The sequence below is a fragment of the Gossypium raimondii genome, chromosome 11 (assembly GCF_025698545.1).
Source record: "Gossypium raimondii isolate GPD5lz chromosome 11, ASM2569854v1, whole genome shotgun sequence".
NCBI classification, from domain to species: Eukaryota; Viridiplantae; Streptophyta; class Magnoliopsida; order Malvales; family Malvaceae; genus Gossypium; species Gossypium raimondii.
Window position 1 is genome coordinate 50,046,763 of NC_068575.1, and position 14,891 is coordinate 50,061,653.

At 32.3% G+C, this 14,891-nt stretch overlaps 1 protein-coding gene across 1 annotated transcript; it reads left to right on the top strand.

Annotated features, from left to right (window-relative positions):
* Positions 1 to 9,133: 9,133 nt before the first annotated feature.
* Positions 9,134 to 11,124, top strand: LOC105803314 (cytochrome P450 CYP82D47). Its single transcript, XM_012635434.2, has 2 exons — positions 9,134 to 10,163; positions 10,286 to 11,124. Exons 1-2 carry the CDS (start codon positions 9,210 to 9,212, stop codon positions 10,916 to 10,918), a joined length of 1,587 nt encoding a protein of 528 aa, XP_012490888.1. The 5' UTR covers positions 9,134 to 9,209; the 3' UTR covers positions 10,919 to 11,124.
* The last annotated feature ends 3,767 nt before the right edge of the window (positions 11,125 to 14,891 follow it).

The following is a 14,891-nucleotide window of genomic DNA, read 5'->3' on the forward strand; positions in this document are numbered from 1 at the left end:
AGAAAAATCCGGTGAACAAAATGTAACCTAAGGCAAACAAAAATGATTATTTTGATAGTTTACCCTATTTTTTAAACTCTTCTAAAAAAATAAACTAATAAAATTAAATGTTTTTAGTAAAAATTAAATTTATTAAAAGAATTTTTAATAATAAATTAAAATAAAATATATAATGAATTTTGTATTTTTAAATTTTAAAATAGAAAAGAGTTTTTTATGAAAAATAGAAAAGAGTTAAAATTTTATATATATATTAAATTTATCTTTTGCTGTAATTTTAAATTTATAATAAATTTAAAATATTAATATAATATAATATGCAAAAATACATGAAATTTAATATAATACAATCATATTAATAATAGAATATTTTAGGGTAATAATTTCTTAAGGTCTTAAGATCATGGGTAAATATTTTATTGATTGTTAGTGAATGATTTATAAATAAGTATTAATAATTTTATTTAATGGAATTTAACATAAATTTTAATATTTTAATATTTAATATATTTTTAAATTGTAGAAGTTTAAATTCAAAATTAGAGAAAAAATATAATAATTGTAATTAATATTTAACTATATTTAAATAAAGTTAGACTTAATAAATAATTTATAATTTTTTAAAATTTATAATTAATTTAATTAAGAAACCCTAAACCCTAAACTCTAAACCCTTATTTATTTAATTTTTTCCTTAAAACCCTAAAATCTAAAAACTCAAAAACCCCCCAAAACCCAAAACCCTAACTCTAATTGCAAAAAACTCTAAATCCTAAAAACGGGGAAAGTGCCTCCTCAAGGAAGCGCTTTGTCCACGTGGACACAAAGTGCGTTGTAACACCCCTTACTCGTGTTCCTTACCGAAACAGAGTATGAGGTATTACTAGAACTCAAACACTTAAAATATATATATTTTTATTTTTTAATAAAAATTTCGGCAGCATTTCTGCTTATTTTTACACAACCCCCTGCAGATTTTCAAAGACAATTTCAACCAACTTCAATATTTCCAACCAATTACAGTTATATATATTCAGACATAATCTATCCATTAATAAACACCAACATATTAAACCGAACAATACTATATATATATTTATACCACATTACATATAGTCATCTATACATGCCATGTTTCAAAAGTGTTGATTGCCAAAATACCCAAAAAGTTGATGATAGTGTGGATGATGTTCTGACTTCGACCAATTTTCGGGCTGATCGATGTCACTATAATCAAGGGAAAATAAAGAAGAGTTAGCTTAGTAAGTAAACACATGACAAATAAATAAATTTCTCACATGATTACAAAGTAACGTAATTTAACCACACATAAATTTCATTCTTTGCTCAAGTTCCAGCAAGCTGTTTTTCTGTGTCGCTGTCACCAATTTATTTTTATCTGGAGCTACAAGGATCCAAATTAAGTTCCTTAAATTTTCCCCGAAACTAAACTCTTATATATTTCTACCATAAAATTTTCATAATTTTTGGTTTATCCAATTAGTACAGTTTATTCTCTAAAGATTCCCCTGTTTCACTGCTCGACAGTTCTGACCTCTCCTTACTAAAATTTATTTGACTCTCGGTAAAAAATTCAAACAATGTTCTTGTTTCTTTCTCTTAAAAATAGACTTATTAAGGAATTCAAGCATGCAAATTTCAAGCCATAATTATTTTTTTACAATTTTTGGTGATTTTCTAAATTTGGAACAGGGGATTTCGAAATCAATCCAACCCTGTCTCAATAAAATTTAAATATCCCCAAATATACAGCTCCTTTGCTTGCTTTGTTTCTTTGATATGAAAATAGACTCATTCAGCTTCAATTTCATATATTATTCAGCCTCTAATTCATTTTCTACCATTTATTGTGATTTTTCAAAGTTTCCTAGCTGTTGTTATACAAAACAGTTTTATATTTAAATTTGCTCTTTTGAAGTTTTGGTATTTCCTTCCACCTTACACATGGGTTGATTAAGTGTCGAACCCAATATTGCTCACATAACCTTGTCCACTATATATATATATATATATATATATATATATATATATTCACCTATTCACCTTTCCAATTTTCCCGTTGAACAATCGGAATGTTATCCGTTATCGGTGGATTCAGCACTTAGCAACCACCAGTGATTCGGGGAATCAGCACTTAGCAACCCCTTTCACATTTAAGATACGGTGGGTTCAGTATTTAGCAACCACCAATGAATCGGGGAATCAGCACTTAGCAACCCCTTTCACATTTAAAATACGGTGAAATTAGCACTTAGCAACCACCAATGAATCGGGGAATCAGCACTTAGCAACCCCTTGGGGGAATCAGCACTCAGTGTACTCCAGCTTATTCCGAGTGTTCAACCGGAACCCATGTTTTCAACATTTTACCACCTTTCCTAACTTAACCACATCTTTAGGATCTTGCCGAATATTTATTCTATGTTCTATTAAATCCCAGCATATATTGAACAATATCAAATAATACATTAAATCACATGTTTACTTACCTCGGTGCAAAATATCGAAATTTTGCAATTTACTCCACTATCTTCTCTTTTCCCCGTTTTAACTGGTCTTCACGTCTTTCTTGATCTATAATGGCAAATTTAACTCATTTAATGTCCACATTTATTAAAATAATCCACCACCTAACTTTTTGAAAAATTACAATTTTGCCCCCAAACTTTTGCATAATTACAACTCGAAAATTAAAGTTCATCACTTATTCTTATGTTTTATGACATGCTGAACATTTTTTCCTTCTATGGAAACATCAAATTCCTACTCTAACACATACTTTTGAACATTAATTATTTTTACCGATTATGTCTATTTACCCGTTTTCGCTTAAAATCGCTTAACAAAAGTTGTTTAACATAATTTCTAGCTTCATATTCGACCATGAAACAGAAAAATAAACACTTTTCACCTATGGGTATTTTTCCAAATATAAACCCTAACATGAATTAACAGTAGAATAAGCTAAACCGAGCTACGAGGATTTCAAAAATGCGAAGAACATTAAAAACGGGGCTAGGATGCACTTACTATGAGCTTGAGATAGTGAAGAAACCCTAGCTATGGAGTCCTTCTAAATTTGCAGCAAGCTATGGAGAAGATGATGACTTTTGCCATCTTTTTCCCTTTTTATTCTTTTTATTTCCAAATGACTAAAATGCCCCCATTAAAAAAATCTATTTCACCCATTTCTTAAGTCTATTTTTGTCCATCAATTAAATAATGGTATAATTACCATATAAGGACCCCCAATTTATAATTTCACAACAATTAGACACTTCTAACATGGAGAACTCAACTTTTGCACTTTTTACAATTTAGTCCTTTTGACTAAATTAAGTGCCCAAATGTCGAAATTTTCGGACGAAATTTTCACGAAATTTTTCCATGAAATTTTAGACGATAAAAATACAATAACAATAATATTTTCCCTCGTCGAATTTGTGGTCTCGAAACCACTGTTCCGACTAGGCCCAAAATCAGGCTGTTACAAATCTCCCCCTTAGAGATTTTCGTCCTCGAAAATCTTACCAGAAAAGAGGTTTGGGTACTGTTTCCTCATAACTTCCTCCGGTTCCCACGTAGCCTCTTCCATTCCATGTTTTTGCCACAACACTTTCACTAAGACTGCACTTTTATTTCTTAACTATTTGACCTCTCGAGCCAGAATCTTTATCGGTTCCTCCTCATAAGTCATATCCGGTCGAACTTCAATTTCTGTAGGAGAAACTATATGTGATGGATCAGAACAATAGCATCGTAACATCGATACATTAAATACATTATGTATTTTTTCAAACTCTGCCGGCAAAGCTAACCGATAAGCTACAGGTCCAATTCTTTCAATAACTTCATATGGTCCAATAAAGTGTGGACTCAATTTGCCTTTACGACCAAACCTCAAAATCTTCTTCCATGGAGATACTTTCAAAAACACTCTATCGCCCACTTGAAACTAAATTTCTTTCCTCTTTAAATCCGCTTATGACTTTTACCGGTCTGAAGCAGCCTTTAAACAGTCATGGATTATTTTCACTTTTTCTTCAGTTTCTTTCACCAAGTCAACTCCATGAATCCTGTTTTCACTGAGTTCAGTCCAATATAAAGGAGTTCTACACTTACGCCCATATAATGCTTCATACGGTGCCATTCGTATACTTGACTGATAGCTATTGTTGTAAGCAATTCAACCAATGGTAGATATTGCTCCCAACTGCCTTTAAATTCTAAAATACAACACCGGAGCATGTCTTCAAGAACTTGAATCACTCTTTCTGATTGCCCCTCAGTTTGCGGATGGAACGCAGTACTAAAGTTCAATTTTGTACCCAAAGCTTCCTACAACTTTATCCAAAACCTCGATGTGAACCTCAGATCTCTATCCGATATAATAGACTTAGGCACCCCGTGTAATCTCACTATTTCAGCAACACATAACTCTCCTAACTTGTCAAGTGAGTAATCAATGCGTACTGGAATGAAATGGGCTGACTTTGTCAATCTATCAATGATTACCCAAATAGCATCCTTCTTTTTTTGGAGTCAAAGGCAATCCTGTCACCAAATCCACCGTGATACTGTCCCACTTCCACTCTGGAATCATTACCGGCTGAAGTAAACCCGATGGTACTTGATGCTCAGCTGTCACTTGTTGACAATTTAAACACTTTGATACAAATTCCGAGATATCTTTTTTCATGCCCAGCCACCAATATAATTTCTTCAAATCATTATACATTTTCACACTACCTGGATGAACTGACAAATCACCATTATGTGCCTCACATAAAATGGTCCGAATCAACTCATCATTTTTCGGTACAGATACCCTATCTCGAAACATTAGACAATCATCTGATCTAATTCAAAAATCTAAATCAACACCTGCTTCACACTGAACTCTCTTGGCTTGCAATTCACTGTCATTCTTTTGTGCTACCTGAATTTGCTGAAGGAATAACGGTCTGGCCCTCAATTCAGCCAAAATTGAACCATCATCAGATAAAATTAATCTCGTACTCATAGCTCTCAAAGAAAATAAAGATTTTCTGCTCAAGGCATCAGCAACAACATTAGCTTTTCCAGGATGATAATCAATCACTAGCTCATAATCTTTTATTAACTCGAGCCATCTTCGTTGTCACAAATTCAAGTCTTTTTGATTCATTAAATACTTCAAACTCTTATGATCAGTGAAGATTCGGCATTTCTCACCATACAGATAATGACACCAAATTTTTAAAGCAAAAACAATGACAGCCAATTCTAAATCATGTGTTGGATAATTCTTCTCGTGCGGTTTCAACTGTCTCGAAGCATAAGCTATTACTTTGCCCTCTTGCATTAACACACACCTAAGATCATTCAATGATGCATCACTTTAAATTATAATCTCCTTCCCTAACTCAGGTTGTACCAACACTGGTGCCTCAGTCAATAAAGCCTTCAATTTCTTGAAACTTTGTTGACATTTATCGATCCATTCAAATTTGACATTCTTCTGTAGTAACTTAGTCATAGGAGAAGCAATCATCGAGAATCCCTTGACAAATTGTCAGTAATACCTAGCTAAGCCTAGAAAGCTTATAACTTCAGTCACATTTTTTGGTGGCTTCCAATCAACAATTGCTGAAATTTTACTTGGATCTACCCGAATACCTTCACTTGAAACTATATGTCCCAAGAATCCGACCTCACGAAGCCAAAACTCACTTTTGCTGAATTTAGCATACAATTTCTTCTCTCTCAAAATCTGCAACACAATTCTCAAATGTTCGGCATGCTCGGATTCATCCCGAGAATAAATTAAAATATCATCTATAAACACCACCACGAACTTATCCAGATACGGCCGACAAATTTAGTTTATCAAGTCCATAAAAATAGTCGGAGCATTAGTTAACCCAAAAGGCATTACCAGAAATTCATAGTGTCCATACCTCGTTCTAAAAGCGGTCTTTGGCACATCGGACTCCCTAACTCTCAACTAATAGTAACCAGATCTCAGATCAATCTTTGAAAACACTATTGCTCCTTTTAGTTGGTCAAACAAATCATCAATTCTCGGCAAAGAATACTTGTTCTTTATAGTCACTTTGTTAAGCTGACGATAGTCAATACAAAGTCTCATAGAGCCGTCTTTCTTTTTCACAAATAATACAGGAGCACCCCAGGGAGAAAAACTCGGTCTCACAAATCCTTTATCTGTCAACTCTTGTAACTGAGCTTTTAATTCTTTCAACTCAGTCGGAGCCATCTGATACGGAGCAATAGAAATCGGTGCAGTACCAGGTAACAAGTCAATAGCAAACTCTACTTCTCTAATCGGAGGTAACCCAGGTAATTCCTCTGGAAATACATCCGAAAATTCACAAACTACCGGCACTGATTCAAGCTTCAACCCAGTTATACCAATATTCAACACCATAGCAAGATAGGCTTCACATCCTTTTCTCAAGTATTTCTGAGCAGAATGTGCGAAATCACCATAGGTAATTTATTCGGCTCCTCTGCCTCAACCCAAAAAATTTCACCATTTTAACATTTCAATTCCAGGATTTTCTGTCTACAATTTACCTTGACATCGTGCGATATCAACCAACCTATCCCCAAAATAACATCAAACTCATCAAAAGGTAACAACATCAAATTAGCCGGGAAATAGTGACCGTGAATCATCAGAGGACAATTCTTACAAACCTTATCGACTAAGACATATTTGCCTAAAGGATTTGATACTTTAACAACAAATTCAATATTTTCAACAGGCAAATTTTTACTAGATACTAACTTCACACATACATATGAATGAGTAGACCCAGGGTCAATCAAAGCAACAAAATCAATATCATGAAGAGAAAATGTACCAGTAATTACGTCAGGAGATGATGCATCATCACGAGCACGTATGGCATAAGTTCTGGCAGGCGCTCTAGTTTCTGATCTCTCAGCTGTATCTTTCGCCACACTCTTACCACTGACTTTGCTCCCAGTATTCCTCGGTGGTCTACCTCTACTAACAATATCACCCGATCCAGCTCTCTGCAATCTTTAACTATATTTAAATAAAGTTAGACTTAATAAATAATTTATAATTTTTTAAAATTTATAATTAATTTAATTAAGAAACCCTAAACTCTAAACCTTTATTTATTTAATTTTTTCCTTAAAACCCTAAAATCTAAAAACTCAAAAACCCTAAAACCCTAACTCTAATTGCAAAAAAACTCTAAATCCTAAAAAACGGGGGAAGTGCTTCCTCAAGGAAGCGCTTTGTCCACGTGGACACAAAGCGCGCCCTCAAGGAAGCATTTTTTGTCCACGAGGACAAAGCGCTTCCTTGAGGAAGCGTTTTCCTGCTTTATCCCCTGACAACGCCTGACGTAGATGCGTTTTTGGGGGAAATGGTCCATTTCGGTAATTAAAGCAGGACCTGACCCATTTCGGTAATTTTAAAAATAAAAGGGCTTTTATTGGTTATTGGCCTAAAAAATTGCCGAACATTATAGTATAATTAGTACACCTATCATTTTTCAAACAGTCTTAATAGAGCTAATTTATGTGCATATATATGTATATATATATATATATATATATATATATATAAAAGAAATGTGTTTTACAAAAGTATTTTTACTCAAAATTGACAATTTAATTCTTTGTCGATAATTAAATGTTAGTGCTTTTATCCTTAAGTCTTGGATTTGATTTGCTTCCTACTCATGTATGAATTTTTTATTTCATGTTGTTTTAAGTTTTTTTAATTAATATTTTGATACATTAACTCTTTGGGTTAGATGGTTAGATAATTGTAATTTCATCCTTGAGTCTCAAGTTTAATTCTCCTTATAACTATTTTAATATGTATTTTTATTTCATGTTATTTCAAGCTTTTTTATTATTTTTAATTAATTTTTATAATTAATAAATATATTTGTTTTCACATTTTTATTTTTAATTCATATTTTTAATTAATAATTCTTTTGTTTATAAAATCAAATAATTATTACAAATATCATTATTTTTAGTAAATATAATTTTTATATGTGTAATATTTATCTTTCAATCCATATAATGAGTGTAGTAAATTGGCATCTTATATATTTTTTTGTATGCGTTTGAAATAACTAATTGAAATATTTCACATATAAAATATTTGAAATATCATACCTACGATGTAGATAAAAATAATAATATTTGAAATAATTATTTAATTTTATAATATTAGAATTTAATATATAATTAAGGAACCAAATCTTAAGGTAGAACTCTTTGAAATTGAATCATTATTATATAATTTTAAATTTGATGATTGTTATATAATTGTTTTTCACATATAAAAAGTTGTTTGTTGCATATAACATTATTTTACTTAAAAAATGAATATCTGACTGCTTTCAAAGATAGATATAACAAATAAAGTTTAATATGAAATGAAGTAGTAAATATATTCACTACATGGTACTTAATCGATTTAGTCGTAAATTGTGTTAGTAGTAAATTAGAATTAAAAATATATTGAGGAGTTATTTAGAATATTTAATAATTTGTAAGAAAATCATATTTAAAACTTAATTATAAAAATGGAGCTTACTTTAAATATAATTAAATAGGAAATCTTTTGAACTTAGAATTCACAGATTTCATATATACTTATGTACCTATAATTCTTTTTCTCAAATGAAGTAACTCTAAACAACTATATAAATACTAACAAAAGTGACATTTATAATGTAAGTGTTTCTTTTGCATACAATATATTACTATATATTATGTAAAAATAATATATAAAAAATTTAAACTATACCATCCTTTTCATAATTTTTTAAATGAAGAAACTCTAAAATATTTTTATTAAAGTTTATTTAATTAAAATGCCACATGATTTAGTTAGTTGATGGGTTTTATAATAAGGGTAGGTGATTAGTAATGGAATAAAAGCACTACTTTGATTAAAAAAAAAAAGCCATTAATTACCTGTTTTTAGTAAATATAATTTACAGCAGGCAGATGGTTAGTAAAACCCCTCATTTTAGATTCCCTATTTATTGAAGCTTGGTATACTTTTATAAATCAGAAAAACAAAAACAAATTTGTGTTGGTCTTACAAATTAGTGCCTTGCCTATTCAACACTATTGCTTTATAAAAAGAGCAACAAGTCAGGGTAATTCAGTCTTCTTCAATTATCATGGATTTAGCCTCTGGTCTCCCAGCAATTGTTGTAGGCTCTTTAGGATTGTTCATATTGTACAATCTATGGTGGACTATTTGTAGCCACAAGACGGAGGGCAAATTACTTGTCCGACAACCCCCTGGTGCCTTACCTTTCATAGGCCACCTTCACCTGCTTCGTGCCCAACAAACAGGTGCTCGAACCCTTGCGGCCCTGGCGGATAAATATGGACCCGTCTTCACAATCCGGCTCGGTAGATCCCACGCCTGTGTCGTCAGCAGCCCGGAAGCTGTCAAAGACTGTTTCACCATTAATGATAAGGTCTTTGCCGATCGGCCAAGATCGAATGCAGGGACATACCTGGCTTACGACCATGCAGGCTTTGGGTTTGCTTCTTACGGAACGTATTGGCTTGAGATTCGTAAGCTAGCCGTGGTTGAACTCTTCTCGGTCCATAGATTAGCGTTATTAAAGCAGGTACGGGCCTCGGAGGTGAATGCATTTATTAAAAATTTGTACTTGTTTTGCAAGAAAAATGAGCAGGTTCCAAACCAGAATATCTCGGTCGGTCCGAGGCTTGAAGTTTTGGTTGTAAACATGATGGTGAGAATGATTGCTGGGAAGAGATATTTCACGGGTGCTGATGGCGAAGTCCATGAAGAAGCAAAGCATCTCATCAAGTTGATTAAAGAATTTGCTTCAGTTTTAGCCACTACTGCAGTTTCAGAAGTGTTTCCGTTTCTAAAATGGATGGATAAATGGAGCAACCAAGTGAAATCCATGAAGCGTATTTCAAAGGAGATGGAGTCGCTTATCGAAACTTGGGTCGATGAACACAAACTAAAGAAGCTTAAAACAGAAGAAAACAACAGCAACCAAGATTTCATCGACGTGATGCTCTCTACGATAAAGGATGGTCATGCCATGTCCGGTCATACACGCGAGAAGATTATCAAGGCAACGATAACGGTATATATATGTTTTTACACTGTGGAATCTTCATTTGTTGATGGTTTAACCATTAATGCATCCATGTTTGGACCATAGTTCAATGATCCTAAGCTGGGTTTATTCTTTTATGTATTATCTAGATGTTAATCATAGCAGGGATTGACACCACGGCCATTGCAATGACATGGATATTGTCCAACTTGATGAACAATAGGCACGCTTTGAAGCGTGCTCAACAAGAGCTAGACCTCAAAATCGGTCGAGACAGATGGGCAGAAGACTCTGATATGGAGAAATTAAACTATCTCCAAGCCATTATTAAGGAAACATTTCGTCTCTATCCACCAGTGCCAATGTTAATGCCTCATGTCCTCAGGGAAGATTGTTGTGTCAGCGGCTACCACATTCCACAGGGCACTCGTTTATTTGTGAATGCCTGGAAGTTGCACCGAGACCCACGGGTTTGGTCGAACCCCGAGGAGTTTGAGCCGGAAAGATTTCTCACGAGCCATCGAAACGTGAATGTTTTGGGACGGAACTTTGAGCTGACTCCATTTGGTTCTGGTAGACGATCATGCCCGGGAATTAAGTGGACGTTGCAGGCTGTACATTTGACAATGGCTCGGTTGCTTCAAGGTTTTGACTTAACTACACCCTTAGATGCTCCCGTTGATATGACTGAATCCCAAGGTGCAAGTGCAACCATGCCTAAAGCCACTCCTCTTGAACTTGTCCTCGCACCTCGCCTTCCTCCTCATCTTTATCACCTCTAGATGCAGTACATGCAAATAAATAAATACAATATATAAAATCCTAAACCCTAATACTTAGATAAAGAGAGAAAATAAATCAGAGCCGAGCAATCCATTGACTTGGTTTAGGTTCGGTTATGGGGAAACAAATATTATTTGCTATGTAAATCCAACTTTTCGTATATCTACTTATAACTATAATATAAACCTAATTTATGTGAAATAAATTTCTTATATAAGTGTAAAATTTATCAATTTTCAAATATTTATTTGCGAAAGAATTAAAGTATTAAGGTAGAAAATATAAAATAACTTAGATTATAAAATATGGATTAATATTTGATGCATCACCGTGTATAAATCTTATGCACTATTAGTTAATAATAAAATGACACATTACCCGGTATAAAATAAAAAAATATTGAAGAACTTAAAATAAATATAATTTAATTTATTTAATATATTAAATATTAATTATAATTATTACCATGTATGAGAGAGTTTTTTTTTTACTCTCATAAAAGTTTAAAATCGTTCCATATCTTATTTATTTAAGGTTAAAGAGTTAAAAAGTTCTCGATAAAAAATAAAAATTTAATTAAACCCTTATAAAATAAAACGTACCCAATTAAATTTTAGTGACCCAAAAATATTAATTTAGTCTAAATTACTACAAATTACTAAATTTAAACACCTCCGTATATATTAACCACCTTGTAAAACTAATTTGGTCCGTCTCTAATTTTCCAACTTCATCCCTTAAAGAAAATTTAATTATTATAGTTTGACGTAATAAATTTAATTTGATTTTAAAAGATTTTACTTTTAATATATGGAATAATTTTAAAATTATTATAACGTACACTACAAGATGTAGATTAATTAATAAAAATATTATATTTACTTAGATTATTTCTTAGAGTTTTATTCACTTAGATTATAATAATTTTAAAATTATTATAAGCTCTTGCCACCTTTTTTGATCAAATGTAAATTTTCTTTTAAAATCTTAGAGATTTTTATTTTCTAAAATTAAAACTAAATTAATAACATCGAAGACTAAAACTCCACAAAATCATAATTTAAGTGACCTAATGAGTAATTGACACAATTACTAAAATAGACTTCAAAAGATAAAACTCAATTAATTGGGCAAAAAATTTAAGAATCATCATAAATATTATTACATCAACTACCACCAATACAGTGTCAAACAATATACGGATCCCGAATTAAAATCAACAATCTACTTTTGTTCACCAGGATGTTTTCATTTTAGTCACCCAAGCGTTAAATTTTTAGCAGCGAGCAATTGTACATGTCACATTATGTTTGCACTTTTATTTTGGTCACCCAACTTTTAGGTCGCTTTCATTTTGGTCACTCAACAACTATCTTTTTTAAGTATTGATTGGTGTAAAAAAAACTCAAGAATTAAAGTGAAAAGGGGTAGAAATTAAAATAATACACACAATTTATTAAATTGTACTTATTTATCCCATTATTGAAAATTCTAAATTTAGGTTTTGAAATATAAATTTTTAAATATTAAGATTCAAAATTATTGTTAGAGTTGTGTAACCCAAATTTTAAGAGATTGTTTGCAAGTCAAGTTAAACAAAATCTAAGAGATTGCTTGCAAGCTAAGTTAAACAAAATATATTTTCTTTCTAGAAGATTTAGTATAATATATTTAACATTTTTTAGCATAATATATTTTACATTGATTAGAATTAGGCTTTTTCAACCTATAAATAGATGTAATCAAAACTCTTCTTGTATTATTCGAATTCGACATTAGTGAATTTTCTTCTCCTTTGCCCGTGGTTTTTCCCGAAAAAGTTTCCACGTAAAATCTGTGTTCTATTTCTTTTCCTTTTTTTTCTTTGCGATTTTTCTATATTGACATTATCGACGTTCAATTATCACAAATTGGTATCAGAGTTTTTCGAGTTGCTTATCTCAATCACGATAATGAGATCACTAAAGTATGAAATTTCATTGTTGGATCGCAACTCTAGATTCGCGTTGTGGCAGATAAAGATACAGGTAATTCTTGCGCAAATAGATTTGGAGGATGCCCTGTTAGGGATATATAAGATGCTTTCGACGTTGACGATGGAAGAACATAAGCGTAAAGATCAAAAAGTTTTGATGCAATTATATTTTCATTTTTCTAACGAATTTTTGCAGAATATGATGAAGGAGAATATTGTCGCTGTATTATGGGCGAAACTGCAACAGCTATTCATGTCGAAAACCCTGACCAGTAAGTTACATATGAAGTAGCGTTTTTATATTCATCGTTTGAAGAAAGATGTGTCTGTGCACGAACACTTAATTGTGTTTAAAGAAATTCTCTTGAACTTGGAGGCCATGGAGGTTCAATATGATAAAGAAGATCTAGAGTTTATTTTACTTTATTCGTTGCCCCCGTCTTATTCAACCTTTAGAGACACGATTTTGTATAACTGCAAATCTCTTACAGTTGATGAGGTCTATGCTTTTTTGACCTCGTATGACAAGATGAAACATCTTATGATTAGATTTGACTTTCAAAGAGAGGGTATCACTGTTCGTGAGAGACAAGAATGAGATACCGATGATGATCGTGGCAAGACAAAAGATCAAAATCCTCGCAGTAAATCTAAGGGTAGATCAAGATCTTTAAACAGAGATAAAACATGTAACTTCTACAAGAAGAAAGGGCACATTAAATCTGAGTGTTATAAGTTGTAGAACAAGATTAAAACGGAGGCTGCGAATCAAAAGGGAAAACAACCAGAAAAATCCGGTGAAGTTGATGTTGTAGAAGACTACAGTGATGGTGGACTCCTAGTTGCTTTTACGAACAATTCTAAAGTGAGCGAGGAGTGGATTTTTTATTCTGGTTGCACTTTCTATATGAGCCCCAATCGGGATTGATTTACAACTTATAAAACAGTATCTAAATGTGTTATTTTGATGGGAAATAATGTTTCATGTAAAATCGCAGGTGTTGGCACAATCAAAATCAAGATGTTCAATAGAGTCGTTAGAACACTTGTGGCATACGACATGTACCATAATTGAAGAGGAATTTGATTTCGTTAAATACTTTTTATTAAAAATGACACAAATACATAGCTAAAAGTGAGGTTCTAAAAATTAGCAAGAGTTCCCTCATTGTGATGAAGGGGCAAAGAAAAATTGCCAAGTTATATGTTTTGTAAGGGTCTACTATTACTAATGATGCAACCATCGCTTTCTCTTCCTTGTTAGATTATGATGTTACTAGAATTTGGCATATGCGTTTAGGGCATATGAGTGAGAATGACATGACAAAATTGATAAAAGAGGACTTCTTCATAGGCAGGGAAATTAAAAACTCAAGTTATATGAGCACTGTATTTTTGGGAAACAAAAGAGAGTTTGATTCATGAGAAGAATCCATAACACGAAGGAAACGTTGGATTATATTCATTCTGATCTTTGGGGATCATCTAGAGTGCCTTCAAGAGGTGAAGCTAATTATATGCTAACACTTTTTGATGATTTTTCCGGAAAAGTTTAAGTGTTCTTCCTAAATCAGAAAAGCGATGTATTTTTTGCATTCAAGCCTTGAAAAACTATGCTTGAGAAACAAATAGGAAAATAGATAAAACACCTCAACATATATAATAGCTTGGAGTTTTGTCCTAATGAGTTTAACGATTGTGCAAATTAAAAGGGATCGTTAGACACTTGACAGATCGTCATACTCCACAGCAAAACAGTGTTACAGAACGAATGAAAAAAATGATCATGGAGAATGTTCGATGTATGTTGTCAAATGTTAATTTACTGAAGTCGTTTTAGGCTGAAGTAGCCTCTACTACATGTTTTTTTATTAACTGATCTTCATCATTTGACATTGAGAAAAAGACTCCACAAGAGGTATGGTTTGGTAATCTTGGTAATTATTCTAATTTAAAGATTTTTTAGTGTCCTACATATGCTCATGCTGATAATGGAA